At 45.7% G+C, this 25006-nt stretch overlaps 1 protein-coding gene across 4 annotated transcripts in view; it reads left to right on the top strand.

The window, feature by feature from the left end:
• Positions 1-234: 234 nt before the first annotated feature.
• LOC112118337 (butyrophilin subfamily 1 member A1-like) overlaps positions 235-25006 on the top strand; it is a 98172-nt gene continuing 73400 nt past the window's right edge. For all 4 annotated transcript variants that reach the window (XM_024216604.2, XM_024216603.2, XM_024216602.2 and 1 more), the window contains exons 1-2: positions 235-287; positions 24963-24998. In XM_024216604.2, coding sequence (XP_024072372.1) covers positions 24986-24998 — 13 coding nt within the window. In that variant the 5' untranslated portion in view covers positions 235-287; positions 24963-24985. The remainder of the gene's footprint in view (positions 288-24962; positions 24999-25006) is intronic.

Below are 25006 nucleotides of genomic sequence, written 5' to 3'. Positions count from 1 at the left end.
ACAATCTGTTCCACCTTGTATTTAGCTGTGACATTCTGACTACATTTCCCAGACCTGAAGAAGTGCTCTGTGTAAACTGAAAGCTTGTCTCTCCCACCAACACAAGTTGATCCAATGAAAGGTATTACCTCACCCACTTTGTCTCTATAATCTAGCCAGTAGTTAATTATTCACTAACTATTATAGGATCTGAAAACAATTTTCTAGGAAGGAGAGAAAGTCAGGGTAAAGAAGGTTGTTTGATTTCAAAACAGAGCAAGAGATCCTAAAACATCCAAACTGCAAATGTAAGTCTGAACAAAATGTTTGTGTTTTATATTAAAGTTCTATGTATTTTCTACCTGAGAATTGCACTAATGCTTAAAAAGTATTTTCAGGGGGTATCCTTTCATTTCTGCCCTTTGCTCTGACTGTTTTCTGTCTGTGGTACGTTCAGCCTAGCATAAGTTCCCCTCTCCTTGATATTTCAGAATTAAGTAGAAAGAAGGTCATTTTTAAAGATCCTTGATATGTGAATGGCCAGGTTTCTTACAGTACTTATTATTATAAGCTGTCATTAATTTACACATGTTCTGTCTCCATCCTTGATAGTTGCTAACCTGAAATACTTTATAGTGTAACCCTGCTGGGCAGATCGATTTAAGGAGGCATTTAAGAGTTAAGCAGGGACATCTGCCATTTTATTAATATATTTTATTTATTATTATTATTTTCCATCTGAAAAAGCAACTGAGTCATTCAACCTCAAAGACTTTTTCTTTGACCATTATAACAGATTCAGTTTAGGGAACATCTAATACCTTAATTGATATAAGGATAAAGGCTTAAATTTCTATAAGTTACTAGTGATTTTTAGTGCCTAATATGAGACACTGATTTTCAGATGGGGAGTGCTAAACACTTTCTCAAAGTCATGCCCCTTTAAAGTGTCTCAGATTGGGTGCCCAAAAACAGAAGCACTAAAAGTCACTACTCACTTAACTTAGTTTGTAACATGCAGGCATGGCAAAACTCTCATATATCCAGCAACTAGAATTTAAAATACAGGTTGTGTGGCAATCACTATTTTGTTCCAATGAATTGTATTTTGCAAATACATTTTTAAATACTCCCTAGCTCTTTATTAAAACTTCTCCATCATTTTGTTCTTTGTGAAGAAAATTCGTAAAGGGGCCTGCTGGGGAGAAAGGGGGGAAGAATATATATTTAAAACATTCATAGGGAGCAATAAAAAAACACATTGCATTTTCTATAAGAGTGTGAATAGGTATTCAGGCTCTTAACTTGTTTACTAGTCCAAAGGTCTTGGAGATTAAAGCAATAAAACAAACGGGCCTTTTCATTAAACAAGAAAACAGGAGAAATTGCATATCTAATGATGATTAAACTCAGGATAGGGAGTTCTTGTGTGTTACATACGGTACATGGCTAGAAGTTGAGTGACTTTAGCCCTACAAAGTGAACAATAGTTCTTAAACTTGAATCCTTGAAACTATTCAGTAATATATATTGTTGGTATACAGTTGTCCTGTTCGATATGCAGGGCCGGCTCTGGCTTTTTTGCCGGGGGGGGGCAGCCAGAGCGCTGGGGGCAGGGCCGCGAGCCCCGGCGGGGGCTCGGCTCTCCCCCCCCGGCGGCCAGAGCGCCGGGGGCAGGGCGGCGAGAGGGCGGCGAGCCCCGGCTGGGGCTCGGCTCTCCCCCCGGCAGCCAGAGCCCCACGCCGCCCCCCTCCAGGTGCCGCCCCAAGCACCAGCTTGGGTGCTTGGTGCCTGGAGCCGGCCCTGTCGATATGTGTGCAAAGCCAACAGATCTGCAAATGGCTGGATGGGAATAGCTCATGTATGCTTCAGTTTTAAGGGACTGTTGATGAAGGTTTAGTCTACCCTTAAAACTTATGCTGGCATAGCTACGTAGGTCACAGGTGTGAAAAAAGAAACACACTCCTGACCTACATATCTATGCCACAGTAACCCCAGTGGAGATGCAGCTATGCCAACAGAACAGTGTTACTGTCAGCTTAGCTAAGGTCATTCGGTAGGTGGTGGTGTCATACTGACCGAAAAACTGCTTATTTTGGTGTACTCTGCGTCTGCACTACAGGGCTATGCTGACATAGGCAATGCCAACATAGGTTCTGTCCTGCAATCGTAGGCAAAACTAGACCTTATCGTGAGTTTTAGTTAACATTATGGGGAAGATTTTCAAAGACACAAATGGCTATTAGGCATATAATTCTCACTGAAAGTCAATGGGATTTAGGTGACTAACTGCCATTTGTGCCTTTGAAAGTTTCCCCCTTTAGGCATAAATACTTACGAACACATGAACATGAAAATATGAACATGTGAACATGGGATTTGGTTTCTAATTTGATCAATTGTTCCCCAACAGTTTTACTACCGTCAGCACCTCTCAACTTCATGATGTGTCTATACTGGGTTGAAGCGTGGAATAAGATATTTCTGAGTAAAATAAGAATATTTTATCAATTGATAACATAATGATAAATGCATTCTCACACATTCCCAGTAGACGTCAGGCCAGAGGTAGTTATTGCATTTGTATCACATGTTTTCTGGAAAGGAGATTACGGTTTAAATGTTATCACAGGCATGTTATAGATAAAGTAATCACTTCTCTTCAGCTTTTGTATCCGATACTTTGCATCCTTTACCTCTACCTTCTTTGAATGTTTTCTTCATATTTGTGTGAAAACAAAACAAATTCAATCTTGCAGTTAATTTACTTTTCTAGCAAGAAAAAAGGTCTCTGAGACAGCCATTTTGAAGAATAGCAGCACTTTCTCTTTCCAGAGCACCCGCTGCCAAAGAGATTGCCATTTCCTTATACACTTTTATGGCCTAATAAAAGCCAATGGGAGAGTTTCCACTGATTGGATCAGGCCTTTATGGCTGCAGCATTAGACTCTGATCCTGCAAAGATTTATGTACATGTTTGCACTTTCACACTGAGACTTAAGTCAGTGGGTGTACAGTTTTTGAAGAATGGGGGCCAATAGGACTATTCACATGTTTGAAGTTAGTCATGTGTTAAAGAGCTTGCAAAACTGGAACCTAAAACTGCAAAAGTTGTGTGGAACTTCCTAGGATCCTTCTTCCCTAAATAAATGTTTTTAAAGTTTTTGATATGTGAAACTTAACACTTTGCATCAGATGCATTTAGTTTGCACATTGATTAAGGAAGACATTTATTTTACATTTAATCATTGACATTTTATTTCCCTCCTCCTTGATATAGTTTTTTCCACATTATTTATAATATTGCAATTCTGTATATTTATTTATTCTCAAAAACCTTCCATTTTAGTTGGTTTATACAGAACAAGAATACAGCAGCTTTCCTAGTTTCATCTTCATACATATCTGATTTTGTAAATTATCATTGATTCAATATGAGGGAGATTTTCAAAAGTACAAAAGACAGTTGCGTGTCCCACTCCCATTGACGCTGCTGATGCTGTCAGTGGGAACTGGGTCAGGCCCAAAGCAAGAAAGTTTGGGCTGTCCTGCCATCAATATGCTGGTTAAACATCTCCCTTTCATCCAGTCTGGGTGGTGTGGAAATTCTCAGCTTTCCAGTGTTGAACTGAGGCTATGTCTACACTGCACACCTTTTGCAGTGGCATGTTGTGACTTTGCACGCTATATGATTTTATAAAAATATGCTAATGAGTGTGAATATAATGTAACTGGGATATGCTTCATGCAAAAGGTCTCTTGTAAGGTATCATTACAAAGCTTATAATCTACTGAGTGTGGTCATCCTATTTGTATAAATGTATCACTCTTGTATCTGAAACTAGAAATATGAAATATAACTCTGAGGTCCTATTGTAGTTATGCAAAGTGTGGGCCATTAATGGTGGTTTGGAATCTTAATGGCTCCCATTAAACAGGACAATTGACTGTAGATGGCTCTGTTTTACTTGTAAGTCTTCCTGTATACCTGTGGGCTGAAGTCTTACAGTGACATGTGATCATGTCACCTGAACTGGAATCCATCTTTAACCTGGTGCTTTTCCATTGAGAAGGAGAGGTGGGAACCCAGAGGGATAAAGAATTCCCGCCTTATGCAAAAGATATATAAATGAGTGGAACAGAACAAAGGGGGCAGCCATCATGAGAAATACCCTAGCTACCACCTGAGCTGGAACAAGGGCTGTACCAGGGGAAAAGATTGTGCCCAGACTAGGAAGGTGTCCAGTCTGTGAAAGAAACGTATTGAAACATCTCTGAGGGTGAGATTTTCAGTTTTATTACTGTACTAGGCTAGGACTTGCATGTTTGGTAATTCACTTTGTTCTGTCTGTTACTACTTTGAACCACTTAAATCCTACTTTCTGTATTTAATAAAATCACTTTTTACTTATTAATTAACCCAGAGTATGTATTAATAGCTGGGGAGGGAGGGGGCAAACAGCTGTGCATATCTATCAGTGTTATAGAGGGCGAACAATTTATGAGTTTACCCTGCATAAGCTTTATACAGGGTACAATGGATATATTTGGGGTTTGGACCCCATTGGGAGTTGGGCAACTGAGTGTTAAAGACAGGAACACTTCTTAAGCTGCTTTCAATTAAGCCTACAGCTGTTAGGGGATGTGGTTCAGACCTGGGTCTGGGTTTGCAGCAGGCTAGCGGGTCTGGCTCAAACCAGGCAGGGCACTGAAATCCCAAGCTGCAAGGGCAGAAAAGCAGGGTAGACTTGGCACATTGGGTGGCAGCCAGTGGTGAGCTAGTTCACACCGGTTCGCAGGAACTGGTTGTTAAATTTAGAAGCCCTTTTAGAACCTGCGCGAGACAACCGGTTCTAAAAGGGCTTCTAAATTTAACAACCGGTAAATTGAAGTGACTCAGGAGCCCCTTAGGCGCCAACCCCGTGGGTGCTCCAGCTCCCCGCCCCACCCCCGGCCCCAGCTCACCTCTGCTCCGCCTCCTCCCCTGAATGCTCTGCCCCGCTTCTCCCCGCTGAGAAGCAAGCGGCGGCTTCGCGCTCAGGCCCAGGGAGGCAGAGGTGGAGCGGAGGTGAGCTGGGGCAGGGGGAGCCACCCGTGACACAGCAGGTAACCCGGGGGGGGGCGCACAGGGGAACCGCTCCCTGCCCCAGCTCACCTCCGCTCCGCCTCCCTGGGCCTGAGCGGAATGCCGCCGCTTGCTTCTCAGCCCTCCCAGGCTTCCTGTGCGAACAGCTGATTCACGGGAAGTGGGGGGGGCTGTGAACTCGGCCTGACCCGGTGCTCCAGGTTCTGCGCGGCGGCAGCGTGGCCCAGCTCCAGCCGAGCGGTGTGGCTGTAGCGCCGCCAGCCATCTCCTGGCAGCGCGGTAAGGGGGCAGGGGGTGGGGGGTTGGGTAGGGCAGGGGAGTTCGGGGGGTGGTCAGGGGTGGGGGGGTGGATAAGGGTCAGGGCGGTCAGAGGGCGGGGAACAGGGGGGTTGAATGGGGGCAACCTATCACACATGTAGGGTAAGTGTAGTTGCACATCACAGTGAAAGGCAGGCTGCATCTGCACTGCGACGTGTTGCTAAACATGTCAGTGAAAGGCTCTGGCAGGTGGGAGGCAGCGGGGAAAGGGTTGGCAACGGGAGGTGCTGGAGCCTCTGCCTGCTGCCTCCTCCCCACCAGAGTCTTTCCCTACTGTGGGAGCCCCCAGTTGCAGGAGTCTTTCCCTCCAGCAGGAGAAGGCTCTGGCAGCTCCCTATTACAGGAGTCTTTCCCTGTGGCGGGAAAAGGCTCAGCTGTGGGGAGCTGTTGGAGTCTTTTTCTGCTGTATCTCCATTGCCAATGTCTTTTCCCACTGCTGCTGTAGCCTTTCCCTGCTGTGGGGAAAGACTCCAGCAGCGGGGAGGCAGCAGGACCCTACACTGCTAAAAATAACAGGGTAGACAGGGAGGCACTGCTTGGGCAAGTAGAGAGGCCTGTAGGTTACATACCCAGGTATGTAACCATAGTGTGCAGGAATGTCTTTCCTTACCTAAGAAGTGTCTCACTGTCTACATGGATTGCCAACACTCCAGGATTAACCAGGAATTAAAAATTAAACTTTAACTAAGGATTATATCATGTGATGAAACCTCCAGGAATACATTCAACCAAAATTGGCAACCCTAGTTTATACCTGTGGTAGGGGCCAAGCTGTGTGTGTTCTCTACACACTGCTGAAAGGAGTGTACAGTGTAGACATACCCCGAGACTGGGACCTGGATGAAGGCTGTGGTGTTCAGTGATCACTCTGCACCAAGGAGTCTGATGGAGATCAGCTTCTTTCAGGATCTGAGTTCCAACTGATCAGCATGTGTAACATCAGCCTCTGCATAACATTACAACCGGTTCCAACTAGCTCTTGCCAGAGGCTTTTAAAGTTACAGTTCCCCACAAAGGTTAGTGTAGCTTGGTGAAGCTCAGTCCATGCAAGGTGCCAGTTATGCTACTTGTCTGGGAAAAATACCTGGAAGAGATGAGAGGATTGAGGCTGATCTGCTATAGAGAGTCTTTGCCCAATTTTGTTAGTAAGGTGAATAATCTGGGCTCCTAATGGAACCTCTTTTGCTTTTTTATGGTCAAGTAGCTAAGAGTGATTATTTTCATCTAGGGCTTGTAAGGAACTTGTGACTTTTCCTATTGTATATGGGGCCTTACAACAGTATTCCTACCCCTTTGTCACCTACAGACCCAGTCATGCAATACACTCTATGCAAGAAGAACAGGAGTATTTGTGGCACCTTAGAGACTAACAGAGTTATTAGAGCATAAGCTTTCATGGTTATGCAAGGTTATACCTGAATATCACCTAAATGCTTTGTCCATTGTAAAGTTTCATAGATGTAGTTATCTAGTGGTGTTTTCCACAGGCAGCATATTACATCAGTGGTGCTGGGACACTTTTACAGTTGGGGTGCTGAAAGCCAGTGGTCCCCAAACTTTTTACCTCGCACCACTCCTTACCCCTGTCTGTGCCTCTTCTCCCCAGAGCTGGGGCCAGGACCAGGCCATGGCTCGGGGGAGGGGGGCACAGACAGGGGTAAGGGGGCTGAAGCCGGGACCACAGCTGGGGGCAGGAGCAGAGCCCCAGGTGCGGGGCCAGCAGGATGGGTCCTGCAGCCGGGACCCCACACAAAGCCTGGGGGTGCTGCAGCACCCCTTGCAACTCTAGTTCCTGTGCTTATGTATTATATCTTTTGCTCTGCAGTCTGTACTGACTTCCAGTTTATATCTGGGGCAACTCAAGTTACTAACAGTTCCCAAATTTAAATTTTAGGGGATTGGAGGAACTGCACATACAGAAAACAAATGTAAAAAACAAAATTACAAGATGGAAAATCTGTCTTGCAGCCAGTTGGACACCTAAGTGGCTGACCTGGCTTAAGGGACCTAACTCCATGGAAGGATTCTTAGCTCAGAATCCCAAGCAGAGGCAGCCACCTGTCTCTGGCCCATCAATCGGGGCATAGGTCAGCTGTGTAGGAAATGCACTCTCATCTGCATTTCACTAGACAGTAAGTATGACAGATGTGTGACCTTGGAAGCATGGAAACTATTATATTGAGTTGTGCCACATGCCATAAGTACTGGGGATTAGTCATAAATCAGGTTAAGATTTTGTCATTATTTTTAGTAAAAGTCATGGACAGGTCATGAGCATTAAACAAAAATTCATGGCCTGTCTCTGACATTTACTAAAAATAGCCAGGAGGGAAGGGCTGGGGGAGGCGGGGAGAAATGACAGCTGGAGTCCCATGCAGGAGGGAATGACAGCCCGACCCCGACTGCCACGGAGGGGGTGCACACCATCCCAGCTGAAGCCACAGAACAGGGGCGCGCACAGCCCCGGCTCTGGTCCTGGCCAAAGCTGTGGGGCAAGGGTGCACAGCCCTGGCTCCAGTTGCAGCCGTGGAGGCGCACTGCCCCAGCTTGAGCTGCAGGCATGAGGGGGTGCACAGCCCCAGCTCTGGCTGCAGTTGCGGGTGGGCACACAGCCCCAATTTTGACCCTGGGGACAGCTGCTGACAGCTGAAGCTGAAGAAATCACAGAGTTCTGGTAAAGTCATGGAATCCAGGACTTCCATGACCTCTGTGACCAAATCATATCCTTAGTCATAAGTCTTTGTATCTATAAATGTTACATATTGCTTTTAGGCACCATTGACATTCTCAAAACCACTGTTCAACTGCCACCTGATCCTGCTGGCACCTGAAGTTCACTGTGTACCTCGGTTTTTGCTGGAAGGCATGTAGAAAGCTATCTAAGTTCTCATGCTGAGTTATAATTAAGCGGTTGTTTGAAGCCCTAGTGAGTTCTCAGACTCACTCTGTCTCACCATGGGGCTCAATCTGGTAGGCCTGCTCTGAACTGGTCTACTGGTTCCGGCTCTGCACAACAGACAGCCGGGGCAAGCAGATCAGGAATTTTGGGTCTGGCTGGCACACGCATACTGAGAGCATTCAATAGCTAAGTGAATCTCCATTCTCTATGATCTCAACTCAAGATTTTACCTTCCAGATTGAATGCCCTAAGCAATGGCCTATTAAGTCAATTTATCTCTCTGGCATTATAAGTATGTACTTATTTTTACAAAATGGAATAGCCTTCTACAGGAGAGAGTGAGAGCCGATCTCAGAATACCCTATAGCTATGGTTTGGGTTAAAATTCTATCAGGGACAGGTTGTGGGGAATAAACAAACATTCACAGAAGCCCACAACCTATCCTTGACTCTTACTAAAAATACCCGGGGGGGGGGGGGAGGAGACGAGAAATAGAGCACTGCCAGGGCCTGGCAGCTGCTTCAGCCCTGCTGCTCCTGTCTGCTCCAGAGCGGCTGACCCAACACCGGCCTTCTGGTGGCCCAGGGCCCACTACTCCTGAAGTCCCTGGGGCTGGCTGCTGTTCTAGCAGCTTGGGGGCTGGCTGCCGATTAGCTGTTCTGGCTACACGGGTGCTGGCCTCTGGTCAGCTGTTCTGGCGGCCTTGGGGGCATTGTTCCTGCTCCGATGGCCAGCTGCTCCAGCCCTGCCGCTGCTCCTGTGGCAGGGGCTGACTGTCACTGCTGCAGCCCCAACGGTGCTGAGTCATCCTCAGCAGCTGCTTCAGCCCTGGGTCTGCTTCTGTGCTGGCTCTGGGGCTGACAGCTGTTCCAGCCCTGCCCCCAGAAGAAATCACAGAGGTCCCAGAATTCACAGAATCCGTGACCTCCATGACAGAATCTTATCCTTAGCTATTGTCAGGGTTCCCTCCCCACTTTGAACTTTAGGGTACAGATATGGGGACCCGCATGAAAGACCCCCTAAGCTTATTTTTACCAGCTTAGGTTAAAAACTTTTTTAAGGCACACATTTTTTTTTGTTTTTGGATGGTATTGCTGCCACCACCAAGTGAGTTAGACAAAGATTTAAGGAAAAGAACCACTTGGAGTTTTTGTTCTCCAAAATATTCTCCCAAGTCCCTTTACCCCCCTTTTTGGGGAGGCTTGAGAATAATATATCAACCAAATAGGTTAACAAGGTGAGCACAGACCAGCCCCTTGGGATTTTAGGACACAAAAAACCAATTAGGCTTTTAAAAGCAGAACTTTATTATAAAGAAAAAGTAAAAGAAGCACCTTTGTAAAATTAGGATGGAAGGTAATTTTACAGGGTAATTAGATTTAAAACACAGAGGATTTTTTAGGCAAAACTTTAAAGTAAAAATAAAACACAAAAAAAAACCCCAGGAATAAACCTCCCTCTAAGCATAGGGAAAATTTACAAGCTAAAACAAAATATATATAAATATATCAGAGGAATAAATACCAGGGAGGGAGAGGAATTATTTAAGCTTAGTACCAATGTGGACACAAGAACAAATGGATATAAACTGGACACTAGGATGTTTAGACTTGAAATTAGACAAAGGTTTCTAACCATTAGAGGAGTGAAGTTCTGGAACAGCCTTCCAAGGGGAGTAGTGGGGGCAAAAGACATATCTGGCTTCAAGACTAAGCTTGATAAGTTTATGGAGGGGGTGGTATGATGGGATAGCCTAATTTTGGCAATTAATTCATCTTTGATTATTAGCAGGTAAATATGCCCAATGGTCTGTGATGGGATGTTAGATGGGGTGGGATCTGAGTTACTACAGAGAATTCTTTCCTGGGTGCTGGCTGATGAGTCTTGCCCACATGCTCAGGGTTTAGCTGATCGCCATATTTGGGGTCGGGAAAGAATTTTCCTCCAGGGCAGATTGGCAGAGACCCTGGAGGTTTTTCGCCTTCCTCTGCAGAGTGGGGCATGGATCACTTGCTGGAGGATTCTCTGCACCTTGAGGTCTTTAAACCACGATCTGAGGACTTCAATAACTCAGACATAGGTTAGGGGTTTGTTACAGGAGTGGGTGGGTGAGATTCTGTGGCCTGCGTTGTGCAGGAGGTCGGACTAGATGATCATAATGGTCCCTCCTGACATTAAAGTCTATGAGTATAAAAGATAATTTAACACATTTTCTTTTTATTACTTACCATTTGTAATTTTAGATGCTTAGTTCAGGTATGGCTTTAGGAGATGTATTTTCCCTGCCCTGGTCCCTTGCTGTCCCGGAGAGAACACAAAGAGCACAAAACAAAAACCTTCCCCCACAGATTTGAAAGTATCTTCTCCCCTTATTGGTCCTTTTGGTCGGGTGCCAACCAGGTTATTTGAGCTTCTTAATCCTTTACAGGTAAAGGAGGGATTTTATACTACCCTTAGCTGTATGTTTATGACACTCCCCCCAAATCATAGACAGCCTGCTCCACACTGGCTGTGATTTCCTCCTGGAGCTTTAGGAGAAAACAGAATTAATAAGACACATGCACCTTTAGATATACTACTGATTATATAAAAACTAACAATATTTTTTACATTTAAAGGATGATTTTAACCAGTTGATTTTTGGGAAACTTTCATGGGAGAGTGCATTAGCCACTTTGTTAGAAGCTTCTGAAATGTGTTGTATTTTAAAATTAAAATTTTGGAGAGCTAAACTTCACCGAAAAAGTTTTTTGTTATTGTCCTTGACGTTATGAAGTCACTTCAGTGCAGCATGGTCAGTTTGCAGGTGGAAACGCCGTCCCCAAACATATGGGCATAGCTTTTTCAGAGCATACACAATGGCGTAACATTTCTTTTTGCTGATTGACCAGTGGCTTTTCCTTTTAAAAAGTTTTTTGCTGAGAAACACAACAGGATGGAATTCTTGATTCGGTTCTTTTTGCATTAAAACTGCTCCCACACCACGCTTGGATGCATTTGTGGTTACTAGGAAAGATTTGTTAAAGTTTGGGGCCCTTAGCACAGGGTTAGACATGAGTGTTGCTTTAAGCTGGCTGAAGGCCTTTTGATACTTTTCAGTTTACTGAACTGCATTTGGCTGTTATGGTTTTTGGTTTTTTTGGTTTTTGTTAGATTTGTCAGTGGAGCGGCAATTTGGCTGTAGTGTGGTACAAATTGCCTGTAATATTTGGCCAAGCCTAAGAAGAATGGGACCTGTTTTGTTTTGTTTTGTTTTTTTTTTACTTTGGGACAGGCCACTTTTGGATAGCATTTACTTTGGCATGTATGGGGTTGATAGTTTCTTAACTCACCTGGTGTCGAAGGTAAATTACTTTGTTTAGGCCTATTTGACATTTTTTAGCCTTAACAGTAAGTCCTGCCTTTCTTATGCGCTTGAAGACTTTTTGCATATGCTCCAGGTGTTCTGCTCATGAATCAGAAAAGATGGCCACTTCCTCAAGGTAGGTGACTGCAGATTTTTCCAATTCCGCTAGGAGACTATCTACAAGTTTTTGGAAAGTGGCAGGTGCATTTTGCAGCCCGAAAGGGAGCACATTAAATTTATACAGCCCTACATGGGTGATGAAGGCTGACCTTTCCTTGGCGGATTTATTCAGCAGTACTTGCCAGTACCCCTTGGTTAAGTTTAAGGTAGAGATGAACTGGGGACGTCCCAGTTTTTTCAATAGCTTATTTGTGCGTGGCATTGGATAGTTGTCTGGGCGAGTTACAGCATTTAGCTTACAGTAGTCCACGCAAAAGCGTATCTCCCATCTGGGTTGGGAACTAGAACCACCGGAGATGCCCATGCACTGTTAGAGGGGTGGATTACACCCATCTGTAGCATGTTCTGGATCTCCCATTCTATAGAAGTTTTGGCTTGAGGAGACACCCGGTAAGGTTGGGCTCTAATTGGGCGAGCATTACCTGTGTCAATGGAGTGGTATGCCTGTTCGGTCCATCCTGGGGTGGCTGAGAACAGTGATGTGAAGCTAGTGCACAGCTCCTTAATCTGCTGTTGCTGCATACGTTCAAGGGTCATGGAGAGATTTACCTTTTTTACGCTACTGTCACTTTTTTTCTTTACATCACCATCACTTTTTTCTTTGTAGTACACACCTTCAGGCCACTTAGCATCATCTTCTCCCTGGGCTGTAAACTGACAAATCTTTAATTTTCTGGAATAACAGGGCTTTAGAGAATTAACATGGTATACCTTAGGCTTTAGGTTTGAGGTGAGGGATGCTATGAGATAGTTAACAGCTCCCAGGTGCTCTTGGACCATGAATCGCCCTTCCCACGATGCTTCCACCTTATGGGCCTGGAGCGCCTTTAAGACCATGACCTGGTCCCCTACTTTGAAGGAACGCTCTTTGGCATGTTTATTATACCAGGTTTTTTTGCTCTTTTTGAGCATTTTTTTAGGTTTTTTTAGCAAGGGCTAAAGAGGTTCGGAGGGTGTTTTGTAGGTTGTTTACAAAATCCAGAATGTTAGTTTCTGGAGAAGGCGTAAACCCCTCCCATTGCCGCTACACCAACTGTAATGGCCCCTTAATCTTGCATTCATACACAAGTTTAAATGGTGAAAACCCTAAACTGGGATGTGGTACAGCCCTGTAGGGAAAAAGCAACTGCTGTAACAATAGGTCCCAATCATTGGAGTGCTCATTTACGAATTTACGTATCACAGCCCACAAAGTTACATTTAAACTTCTCCACCAGGCCATTTGTTTGATGGTGGTAAGGGGTGGCAACCAAGCAGTTCACCACATTATCTTTCCACAGACTTTTTATGGTCCCTGAGAGGAAATTAGTTCCCGAATCTGTAGGGATGTTGGAGGGCCAACCTACCCTGGCAAAAATGTTTGTTAATGCCTGGCACACACTTTTAGCCCTGGTGTTGCGTAAAGCTACTGCTTCCGGCCATCGGGTGGCAAAATCCATGAAAGTCAGTATGTACTGCTTTCCTCTGGGTGTTTTTTTTTTTTCCGGGAAAGGACCCAGAATATCCACAGCGACTTGCTGAAATGGAACCTCAATTATGGGGAGTGGCTGGAGAGGGGCTTTGACCTGGTCTTGGTGTTTTCCCACTTTTTGGCACACCTTACAAGACTGGAAATAAGTAGAAATGTCCTTGCCCATTCCCTCCCAGTGGAAGGACTTCCCCAAACAGTCTTTGGTCCTGTTCACCCCAGCATGGCCACTAGGATGATTGTGGCTAAACTCAAGAGCTTTATCTGGTACTTAGTTGGAACTACCAACTGCCTTGAGGATGCCAGTCCTCCTGGTGCCCACCACAAAGAGTTTCCTTGTATAAAAGTCCTTTTTCTACAACAAACTGGGATCAATTAGAAGAGCTGAGAGGCAATGGGTTGCTCTGTGCCACCATCCAAGCTCCCTGGAGGCTTTTATCTGCTTCCTGCTTGACCTGGATCTGTTCCCTTGATGCTGGAGACATTAGTTTTTTATTGTATTGTGGACTTGGGTTTGGTCCCTCTGGAAGCGATGTAGGTGATGGGGCTGTTTTTGTTGACTGTGAACCGCTTTTCACTGGTGCACTATGTTGGGTTTCAGGCTCCAGCTGAGCCTCTTGTGTAGGTTTATCTGCTGCTGCCAGTGCAGGCTCGGTGGTGCCCTCTGGTGTTGGAGTTGTAGACGGGGTTGCAAGAGCTGGATTTAGTCCTGGCAATGGTTCTGGTGCTGGTTGCTCCGCCAGTTCCGGTTCTGGGACTGGATTTGTTTGGGTCTCTGCGACTGGATTCACTACTGCTGTCGCTGACGTTGGCATGGGGTCCGGTTTTACCAGCTCAGTCTGGGCCTTTGGTAACATAGACTGGGCCCTTGTAGAAGGCTCAGGAACAGAGCTAGGTGTGAAGGCTTGCTTAGCCTGGCTGTGAGTGACCATTCCCACCCTCTTGGCTAGCTTCACATGGTGGGACAAGTCTTCCCCCAACAGCATGGGAATGGGATTATCATTATAGCCTGAAAAAGTTCACATTTCTGACCAGCACTTGTACTGGACAGGCAACTTAGCTTTAGGCAAGTTAAAAGCATTTGACTTGAAGGGTTGAATCATCACTGGATCTCTGGGTTGATGAATTTGGGGTCCACTAAGGATTGGTGGATAGCTGACACCTGTACTCCAGTTTCCCTCCACGTGATAACCTTCTTCCCACCCAGACTTACGTTTTTCTTCACTTTGAGGGTATCTGGGAGGCATCTGGGCCTGAAGACGTTTGGTGTAACCCCGGTGCAATGACCTGTAATCTGTTGGGGGGCTTGGGGCAGTTGGCCTTTACATGCCCCAGCTTGTTACATTTAAAACATCGCCCAGCTGAGGTGATGGAGAATGGTGTGGTGGGACAATAAAGTGTCTGGGGTTTTCTTTGGGGTGTAGCTGGGGCTTTGGGCTGCCCCTGGTGGTAGGGTTTTGTTTTAGTCTCAGGGTGTCCCTTCTGGTATCTGCCCAAACTGCGACCAGGGTTGTTCCTCTCTGCTACCTCCACCCGTTTTCTTCTGATTTGCCCCACTTCTTTGACAGTCTGGGACTGCTCATATTTATTAGCAAGCAATTGATTAGAAGCAAGACTTTCTGCTGAGTCCATTTTCTTATTCCATAAACAATGTTTTATATCATCATTGGTCATAGTCAGGAACTGCTCTTGTATAACCAAATCACACATCCCTTCAAAGCTAGTTACACCCCTTTCACCCATTTATCTAACATAAGCCACATTACTTTGTCCAGGCCCTTTTTTAAGGGCTCTAAATTTTACCTTTTAAGTTTTAGGTGTAATTTGAAATTGTTTCAAAACCAAATCCTTCAATTTACCATAGTTAGAAGCATTCTCAATAGGCATTTTGTTGAATATGTCCAGAGCTTTTTCAATCATTTTTGCTACCAATGTGGTCATCTTGTGATCTTTAGGAATTGCATGGAGTGTGCACAGTCTCTCAAAGATGATGAAATATTCAGCAATATTACTGGATTCATCATACTGTAGACATAGTCGCTTCCATTTGTGGATATTTGGGGAAGGATTGTGAGGGTTATTTGGTAGACCCATTTTAGCCCTTTTTAGATATAAGTGCTTTAGCTCCAACTTTGTATTGAAGCTTTTCGCCTCTGCCTTCAAGTGTTTTGCCTTCATTTCTGTCTCTAAGCGTTTTGCCTCTGCCTCCGCTTTCAAATTCAAATGCTTTAAGGCCACCTGTTTTTTTTGTTTTTTTTTTTTTTTTTTTTTTTTGGTCTTTCTTCAGCTTTAAATCTGGCTAATTTTAGTTTTTTATGGACATTACTTTCTGTCATCCTAGCCTTCCTGAGCTTAGCCTAGCCTAACCTGAGAGCTAGAAAGAAAGAAAAAAAAAAAACCAGCTTGTGAACTCCCTTGCTGTAAGTTAACTCCTCTGCCTTCAGGCAAAGAAAAAAAAATATGCTAGCTTCTCTCAGTTTAAAAATAAAAGTGTCCTTTAAAGAAAAACCTTCCTGCTTTCCAGGCAGCAAAAAGAAGGAAAAAAGTCCTTTTAATATCCTGAGGTTTGTAATTCTGGTTCAAAATGATCCCCCCTCTGCCACCATGTCAGGGTTCCCTTCCCAATTTGAACTTTAGGGTACAGATGTGGGGACCCACATGAAAGACCCCCTAAGCTTATTTTTACCAGCTTAGATTAAAAACTTTCCCAAGGCACTTTTTTTTCTTTTCTTTCTTTTTTTGGTCCTTGGACGGTATTGCTGCCACCACCAAGTGAGTTAGACAAAGATTTTAAGGAAAAGAACCACTTGGAGTTCCTGTTCCCCAAAATATCCCCCAAATACCTCCTTTTCTGAGGAGGCTTGAGAACAATATACCAACCAAATAGGTTACCAAGGTGAGCACAGACCAGCCTCTTGGGTTTTTAGGACGCTAAAAACCAAATAGGTTCTTAAAAGCAGAACTTTATTATAAAGAAAAAGTAAAAGAAGCACCTCTGTAAAATCAGGATGGAAGGTAATTTTACAGGGTAATCAGATTTAAAACACACAGGATTCCCCTCTAGGCAAAACTTTAAAGTACAAAAAAATCAGGAATAAACCTCCCTCTAAGCACAGGGAAAATTTACAAGCTAAAACAAAAGATAATTTAACACATTTTCTTTTTATTACTGACAATTTGTAATTTTAGATGCTTAGTTTAAATATGGCTTTAGAAAATGTATTTCCCCTGCCCTGGTCTCTCGCTGCCCCCCCCCCCCAAACAACAAACACACAAGAAGCACAAAACAAAAACCTTCCCCACAAATTTAAAAGTATCTTCTCCCCTTATTGGTCCTTTTGGTCAGGTGCCAACCAGGTTATTTAAGCTTCTTAACCCGTTTCAGGTAAAGGAGGAATTGTATGCTACCCTTAGCTATATGTTTATAACAGTTATGGTTTAGTCATGCTCCTAGAACTGGGTTCATACCCCTACCCCATATCAGGCAGAAGAGAGATTTGAACATGGGTCTCCCACACTCTGGTCAGTGCTCTATTAGATAAAAGGAGGGCACTTGCTCCTCTGTTTTTGGTGAGAAAGAATCAACCTGGCTTAGGCCTGGTCTACACTAGGCTTTTATGTCGACTTTAGCGCCGTTATATCGAATTAACCCTGCACCCGTCCACACCAGGAAGCCATTTAGTTCGACATAAAGCTCTCTTTAAATCGATTTCTGTAATCCTCCCCAACGAGAGGATTAGCGCTAAATTCGACATGGCCATATCGAATTAGGCTAGGTGTGGATGGAAATCGACGGTAATAGCTCCGGGAGCTATCCCACAGTGCACCACTCTGTTGACGCTCTGGACAGCAGTCCGAGCTCGGATGCTCTGACCAGCCACACCCCCGGGAAAATTTGAATTCATTTTCATTTTCCTGTCTGGGCAGTTTGAATCTCAGTTCCTCTTTGGACATCGAGGGGAGCTCAGCAGCAGTGGCAACTATGCAGAGCTCTCCAGCAGAGATGGCCGTGCAATCTAATAGAAAGAGGGCCCCAGCATGGACTGATCGGGAAGTCTTGGATCTCATCGCAGTGTGGGGCGATGAGTCCGTGCTTTCAGAGCTGCGCTCCAAAAGAAGGAATGCTAAGATCTACGAGAAGATCTCCAAAGCCATGGCAGAGAGAGGCTACAGCCGGGATGCAATGCAGTGCCGCGTGAAAATCAAGGAGCTGAGACAAGGCTACCAAAAAACCAAAGAGGCTAACGGACGCTCCGGATCCCAGCCCCACACATCCCGTTTCTACGAGGCACTGCATTCCATCCTGGGAGCGGCCGCCACCACTACCCCACCCCTGACCGTGGACTCCGAGGATGGGATCATGTCCGCGGCCGGTTCCTCGTCGGACATGTTAGCGGACGGGGAAGATGAAGAAGGAGATGAGGAGGACGAGGCAGTCGACAGCGCTGGCACCGCTGATTTCCCCGACAGCCAGGAGCTCTTCATCACCCTTACCGAGATCCCGTACCAACCGTCCCCATCCCTTACCCCGGACACAGAATCAGGGGAAGGATCAAGCAGTAAGTGCTGTAAACATGTAAACATTTATTTAAAACAGAACGGTAATATTTATACTATTAACAATGTATATTTATAAAAGTGCTGTAAAGTAGTAAAAAAATAATCAGGTACAAAACAGGAATATTTACAAAGGTAACAAATGGGTTTTCATGATTTCTCTGTCTTAGGCTCTTCTCAATTTAGTCCCAAGTGTTTTAAAAAATTTTCACAATGTCCGTTACTACATGATTCCCAGGCCCAAGACGCTCCACTCCAAAGTCCCAGTGCACCTACGCGAAAATCCGGTCAATGTGGCCGGGGATCGACGAGAAATCCTCGTAGGAGAACTCCTCGTAGGTCTCGTGGAGGTAGAGCTCAAGCCTGTTGATCAGGTTCCGGGGTAGGGCGATCTTAGTGGGCCCTCCGTGGTAGCAGACATGTCCCCTCCACGCCACAATCAGGTACTCGGGGATCATGGCCCGACATAGCATGGCGGCATACGGCCCCGGTTTCTGCATGCTTTCCCGCAGCATGCGTTCTCTCTGGGTGTCCGGGATCCTCAGGAGGGTGATGTCGCTCATGACGCCCTGCTTTGAATTAGGGAGGGGAATGTTAGTATTGGGACTGCTTTACAGCCACGCGGTGGAGGGAGAGGGGCAGCATACAGGGATCTTTCCCTGGGACAGCCGCGAGGGGGTGGGACAGGGGCAGAGTTGATGCTGTCCTGATTGCTGGCAGCAGAGACTGGCATTGCTTTCAATGTGAAAGGAGGCCAGTGCTACTGCTGGAGTTTTAAGCAGCCACAAGTCTGCGGCTTACCATTATTGCCCGCTCCAGAAGTTCAGGTCTCCAGCCACAGTTCTCTGAACACTCCAAGACCTCCGCAAGTCCACAGGCACTGAAGGCGACGGCCGAAAATTCGACCTTGTCCTGAGTGCGCATGTGAGAGGTTCAGTGCATGGTCTTGTTCACAGAGAAAGACTAGGTTCTTTGTATACAATTTCATTTATCTGTCTCAGGAATTCACTCCCTTTTTACAATTCACACAGACACATCTGCGACTGTCTCCCAACCCAGCCTGTCAGCACACTCCCAGAGGCTAGCGCAGATTAGGCGGAGGAAGAAGAAGACGCGTGAAGACATGTTCTCAGAACTAATGGGCTGCTCCCGAGCCCAGGCAGCCCAGCAGACACAGTGGAGGGAGAACTTGTCACAAATGCACCGAGCAGTCATGGAACGGGAGGAGAGGTGGCGTCAGGAGGACCAACAGGCTACTGAAAAGCTGCTTGGACTAATGAGGGAGCAAACGGACACGCTCCGGCGCCTTGTGGATGTTCTGCAAGACCGGAGGCAGGAGGACAGAGCCCCGCTGCAGTCTATCTGGAACCGCCCTCACCCGCCACCAAGTCCCACACCACCCTCACCCAAACTCCAAAGAAGGAGGGGCGGCAAGGGCCGTTAAAACTTTCAGTCAACCCCTGCAGACTGCTCTAGCACTAGAAGGCTGACATTCCCCAAAATTTCATAAGTCCTTTCCTACCCACCTCACACAAGCCCCCGTCCAAGTTTCACACCCCACGTTTCATGTCTGGTTCGCAATAAAATGTTTGTTTCTCTCCATTACTGTTTCAGTCAGGTTCTTTTGAGGGAGAGTCTGTCTGGAGGGGGGGAAGGGGCTTGGTAATTGGACAGGACAGTGACCTTTAGCAGGGTACAGAGGCGGTGTCAGGTCCAGCATCAGGACACATACACAGTGCAGTCACTGGTTACCCTGGTCAGTCTGGGAGGTGTTTTTCATGTTCGGGGGGGGGGGTTGCTCTGTGACTTTGTGGCGGGGGAGGGCAGTTACAGATCTTATGCAGCGGTCCTTATCCTGGCTCACAGATCCACGCAGCAGGGGATATGTAACCCTACCCCCCCTGCCAGAAAGTCACATAGCTGACACATACACACAGTCCCCCCCAGGAGTGCTGGCAGGCTCCATTGAAATAACCAGTCCACCAGTGCGGAGCCTGTCATTCCGGGAGTTTAGAAGCATCATTTGCATCAGAACACTGAACCCGCCCCCCGCCACAGTCTGCGTCCCCGGTTTAAAATATTCCCGCGAAAACAGCAATACAGATAACGGTGTTCATTAACAAAATAGAACTGATTTTATTTTTTGGGAAGGGGAAGGGGGTGAAGGGGGTATGTAACTGGAGAGGACAGTCAAAATGAACTGGGTAAAGAAACGGGGGCAGGTTCAGCTTTTCTGTCCACAAACTGAAAAGTCACTGGTTGCCCTGCTCACTCAGGAACCTAGCTTTCAAAGCCTCCCGGATGCACAGGGCGTCCCGCTGGGATCTTCTAATGGCCCGGCTGTCTGGCTGGACGTAATCAGCAGCCAGGCTACTTGCCTCAACCTCCCACCCCGCCATAAAGGTCTCCCCCTTGCTCTCACACAGATTGTGGAGCACACAGCAAGCTGCAATAACGATGGGGATATTGGTTTCACTGAGATCACAGCGAGTGAGTAAGCTTCTCCATCTCCCTTTGAGACGGCCAAAAGCACACTCCACCACCATTCTGCACTTGCTCAGCCGGTAGTTGAACAGTTCTTTTTCTGTGTCCAGGGCGCCAGTATAGGGCTTCATGAGCCAGGGCATTAGCGGGTAGGCTGGGTCCCCGAGGATGACTGTAGGCATCTCCACATCCCCAAGAGTTATTTTGTGGTCTGGGAAGTAAATACCTTCCTGCAGCCGTCTAAACAGACCAGAGTTCCTGAACACGCGAGCGTCATGAACCTTGCCCGGCCATCCGACGTAGATGTTTGTAAACCGTCCCCGATGGTCCACCAGTGCTTGCAGCACCATTGAAAAGTAGCCCTTTCTATTGATGTACTGGCTGGCCTGGTGGTCCGGTCCCAGGATAGGGATGTGAGTCCCATCGATAGCCCCACCGCAGTTTGGGAATCCCATCGCGGCAAAGCCATCTATGATGACCTGCGCGTTTCCCAGGGTCACTACCTTTGGGAGCAGTACCTTCACGATTGCCTTGGCTACTTGCATGACAACAACCCCCACGGTAGATTTGCCCACACCAAAGTGGTTCGCGACTGACCGGTAGCTGTCCGGCGTTGCAAGCTTCCAGAGGGCTATGGCCACTCGCTTCTGGACAGTGAGGGCTGCTCGCATGCGGGTGTCCTTGCGCTTCAGGGCAGGGGACAGCAACTCACAAAGTTCGAGGAAAGTCCCCTTCCGCATGCGAAAGTTTCGCAGCCACTGGGATTCATCCCAGACCTGAAGCACCATTCCGTGCTTGTTTCCCGGGCCCAGAATCGCCGTTCAACAAAATCCACATGCCCCATTGCCAACGTGATGTCCTGGGCGCTGGGGCTCGTGGTTTCTGACAGCTCTGTGCCACTCTCCGACTTCAGGCTCTCACGGCGGTGCCGTAGCCTCCTCGCCCGATTTCTCTGCATCTGCCTCAGGGAAAGGTGTATGATAAGCTGCGAGGTGTTGAGAATGGCCACAAGTGCAGCGATGGTCGCAGCGTGATCCATGATCGCAGTGCTGTGGCGTCCGCGCTGTCACTGACCAGAAAAGTGCGCGAACTGATTTCCCGCCGGCGCTTTCATGGAGGGAGGGAGGGCGTTAGTGACGGACGGATGACGACAAATTTTTTTTACCCAGAAGGCATTGGCGGCTCGACCCAGAATTCCGATGGGCAGCGGGGACTGCGGGAACTGTGGGATAGCTGCCCACAGTGCACTGCTTCCAATATCGACGCTCGCCCCGTTAGTGTGGACTCACAAAGTCGAATTACTGTCCTTAGTGTGTCCTTAGTGTGGACACACACGTTCGACTTTGCAATATCGATTCCACATATTCGATTTAAGTAAAATCGAATTACCCTCGTAGTGTAGACATACCCTTAGTTGCCTAACACCAGGAGAATGTTCATATCTGTGAATCGTTTGTGGTGGGAGTCTAATCCCTCCAGCACAAATTTAGGCATCTAACTTCCTTTTAGATACGCAGATTAGGTCACACCTCTCTCATCATCATTTCCTACTATTTAGGCATCTGCTCACTCAGCATGCTGGCTTCGGTGGATACCATTTTTAGCATCTAATGCATTGTATAGGGAGCCTGAGCTCCTAACGCATGGCTGTGGATTTCACCAGGCAGAAGGACATGTAAATATTAGGTATTACAGTGCTGAACTTAAGCTGGATCTAGTCACTTTTGAAAAATTTTCCTAGGAAGCTGAAATAAAATAAAAATTGCAAACATGTTTGAGTTTTTTTTATATTCTTCAACTGGCTTCTAGCACATTGCTCCTTCTTAGAACCTATAATATTTTTTGTAGAACCGTAGTTTCCTGGAGGGCTCATGGAGTTTGTAGTGGCATATTACCATACGAAGCTCTGCTAGAGATTGAATGAACCCATTAGAAAAGGTCACTATTGAAAATGGGAATTAGATTTCTCAATCACCTAGGCACTTATGAAAATCGTACCTTAATATTATTATTATTTTATTACTGTAGTGCCTAGGAGCTTTAGTTATGGACCAGGATGCCATTGCATTAGGTGCTGTACATTATTTATTAAGTGTATTATTGTATGGCCTAGGAAACCCAGTCATTGTCCAGTACCCAACCGTGCTAGATGCTATACGTTATTTATTAGGTGTATTACAATAGGGACTAGAAGCCCCGGTCATGGACCAGGACCTTTCATGCTAGGTGCTGTAAAATACACAACAAAAAGATGGTCCCTTTCCCAGAGAGCTATCACCTGCAGAAGTCTGAATTCAAAGGAAGTTACATTTTCATAAGGGCTGCCAGATCATTCCCTAAGTATTACAAAAAAGAATTTTTTGAGGGAAACAAAACAAAAGAAACAAACAAAAACTGATTTTGGTATCATTATTTTGTTTAAAAAACATAATTGGAAATTTAAAAAAAATCCGCAATTCCCTTCCTCCCTCCAAAAAAAAACATTCCCATGTAAAATAATTGGCATGTTTGTTTTGAACCAGCTTTAGCTATAATTATAAGATTCCAAAGGGCCCTTGTATGTAACCCTTTTTTTGTGTGTGTGTGGCATATATACAATTTTCAATGCTGAGTTCTGCTTTCATTTTTGCCAGTTCAGTGGAATTATTCCAGTTCTACACAACTTTTCAAAAATGAAAGTCAGTGGTTTGTTAAGTTTATTAGATAATTCCCTTAACATCATAACAGAACATATAACTTGTACAAGCCATTCAAATTATCTATTTATTCCCTTAGCTGCTTTTTCATCAGAAGTTGTTTTTACAAGGTCTTCATTACTTCCTAACTGGCCAAACTCGATGTCTTTGGCCCAGATCACTCTGTTATATGGGGAAAACCATATAAGGGGAAAACCATATAAGGGCAACAGAGAGGCAGGGATACAGATCTGGATCTCTGATATATTTATAAAAATCCTTTGGCCCAGATCCACAAAGGGAATCCTGAGATAGCTGCTTAGGGTCCCTCTAGAATAAATGGGGAGAGATGGGTGCCTCAAAAGAGGATCCACAAAAGCCAGCACCCTAGGCAGCTCCCAGTATAAGCTTGCCAGTGGGAGATGCTAACAAGAGGAGTGTGTCCTAAGCTTCCCTCTCAAAGACTTTGGCATATAAGTCTGCTATCACCACTTGGTATCCACAGCTAGGAACCCCTCTCCTGGAGTCAGTGGCCTAAACTGTTTCTTGAAATAACAGCAGTGGTGCATACCTAACTCCACTGAAAATGTTTGGGAGAAGGAGGCAACCTTTCTTATAAGTACCATAACCATTGTACTATGGAATATCTTGATATAGGTCTGCCTCAATCTTCCCTATTGAAGCTCTTCCACTTTGGATAAATAATTAAACAGGCATGGGTCCAAAGAGAGAGACTGTACACTCCAGAGAAAAGGGCACTCCCCTGAGAAGTAGGAAATCCCTGTTCAAATCCCTTATCCTTTTCAGGCAGAGGGGAATTGAACTTGGGTCTTTCATATTCTGGATGAGTACCCTCATCACTGGGGAAGATGTTCCAAAGGACGTGCCTTTCTGCCCCACCTCTGCCTATTTTATGTGGCATTAGATGTCCTCTGAGTACACCTGCCAGATTGATCCCCAAACACATGATAAGCAGGACAACACCTATCTTCACCCGGTTTGATTATGCTGGATTACCCTGGAGCATAGGCTTGAGATAGGCATCTGGATGCTTGCCTGGGGCAGCAGTGTGCATGCCCACAGACATATACTTAGGCAGTGAGGGGACTTTCAGAGCAGAATTTTTGGCACTTGTGAATTTATGTGCAGAGTTAGGCAGCAGTTGAGTGGGGATTTTGTGGGTCACTTTGGTGCCTAAATCTAAGACTTAGGCACCCAAGCGCCTTTGTGGATCTGAACTGTTATTCCTTTAGGGTTGGTTTTTAAAAATGCCTATGTGATTTAGGAGTGCAAGTCCCACTAATAGCTGAAGGCAGTAGTGTGTTTAATTCCCCTACTCAGCTTCAAAAATCTCAGTCACAATTCTTGTTCCTCTACTAAAAGTTTGGTTCAGGAGTCTCCTGGGTTAGGCAGAGACAAGACAGCAGCTCCTCTCCCATCCCCAGATTAAATCACACTCATTCCCACCTCCTTTGTTCAAGGGTCTAACGATCTTGCCCCCTCCCCCAACCTTTTGGGGCCATGCAAGAGGCTAGGGAAAATTTTCAAATACTGATCATGCAACTGATTCAGTATGGATATCTGTGCCCTATTCAGAGCAATGGGTCCCCCACTGACACAGAGGTCCATCCTTACAGTCACTTGTGTGTCTGAGTCCTTAGTCCTCTCTGCAACCTGGGTTATAGCTAGGCTCTTCCATGCCTTTAATTTATTTAAACGTGCACTTTTTTCTATTGCTTTAGAATCACATATACAGTATTACATATCCTTTTGTCTATGCTAAGTGAACTGACCATGAAATAACTCAACATGTTAAAATGCTGTAGGAACCTCTGTATCTTTTGGCTTTGGTCCCATTCTATTCCTATCATTAATACTGCAGTAATATATCTTCATTCAACTGTGAACATGAAGAGTTACTAAATTAAAGATATGTATTTTAACCATAATTTTATCCCATGTTTTTCAGCTCAGACGGCATAATACAGAAGCATGGGCTCAAAAGGTAAATTC

Source organism: Terrapene carolina, unplaced genomic scaffold (genome assembly GCF_002925995.2).
Source record: "Terrapene carolina triunguis isolate 2854851 unplaced genomic scaffold, T_m_triunguis-2.0 Scaffold764, whole genome shotgun sequence".
Lineage (NCBI taxonomy): Eukaryota > Metazoa > Chordata > Testudines > Emydidae > Terrapene > Terrapene triunguis.
This window is presented reverse-complemented; position numbering and strand designations above follow the sequence as displayed.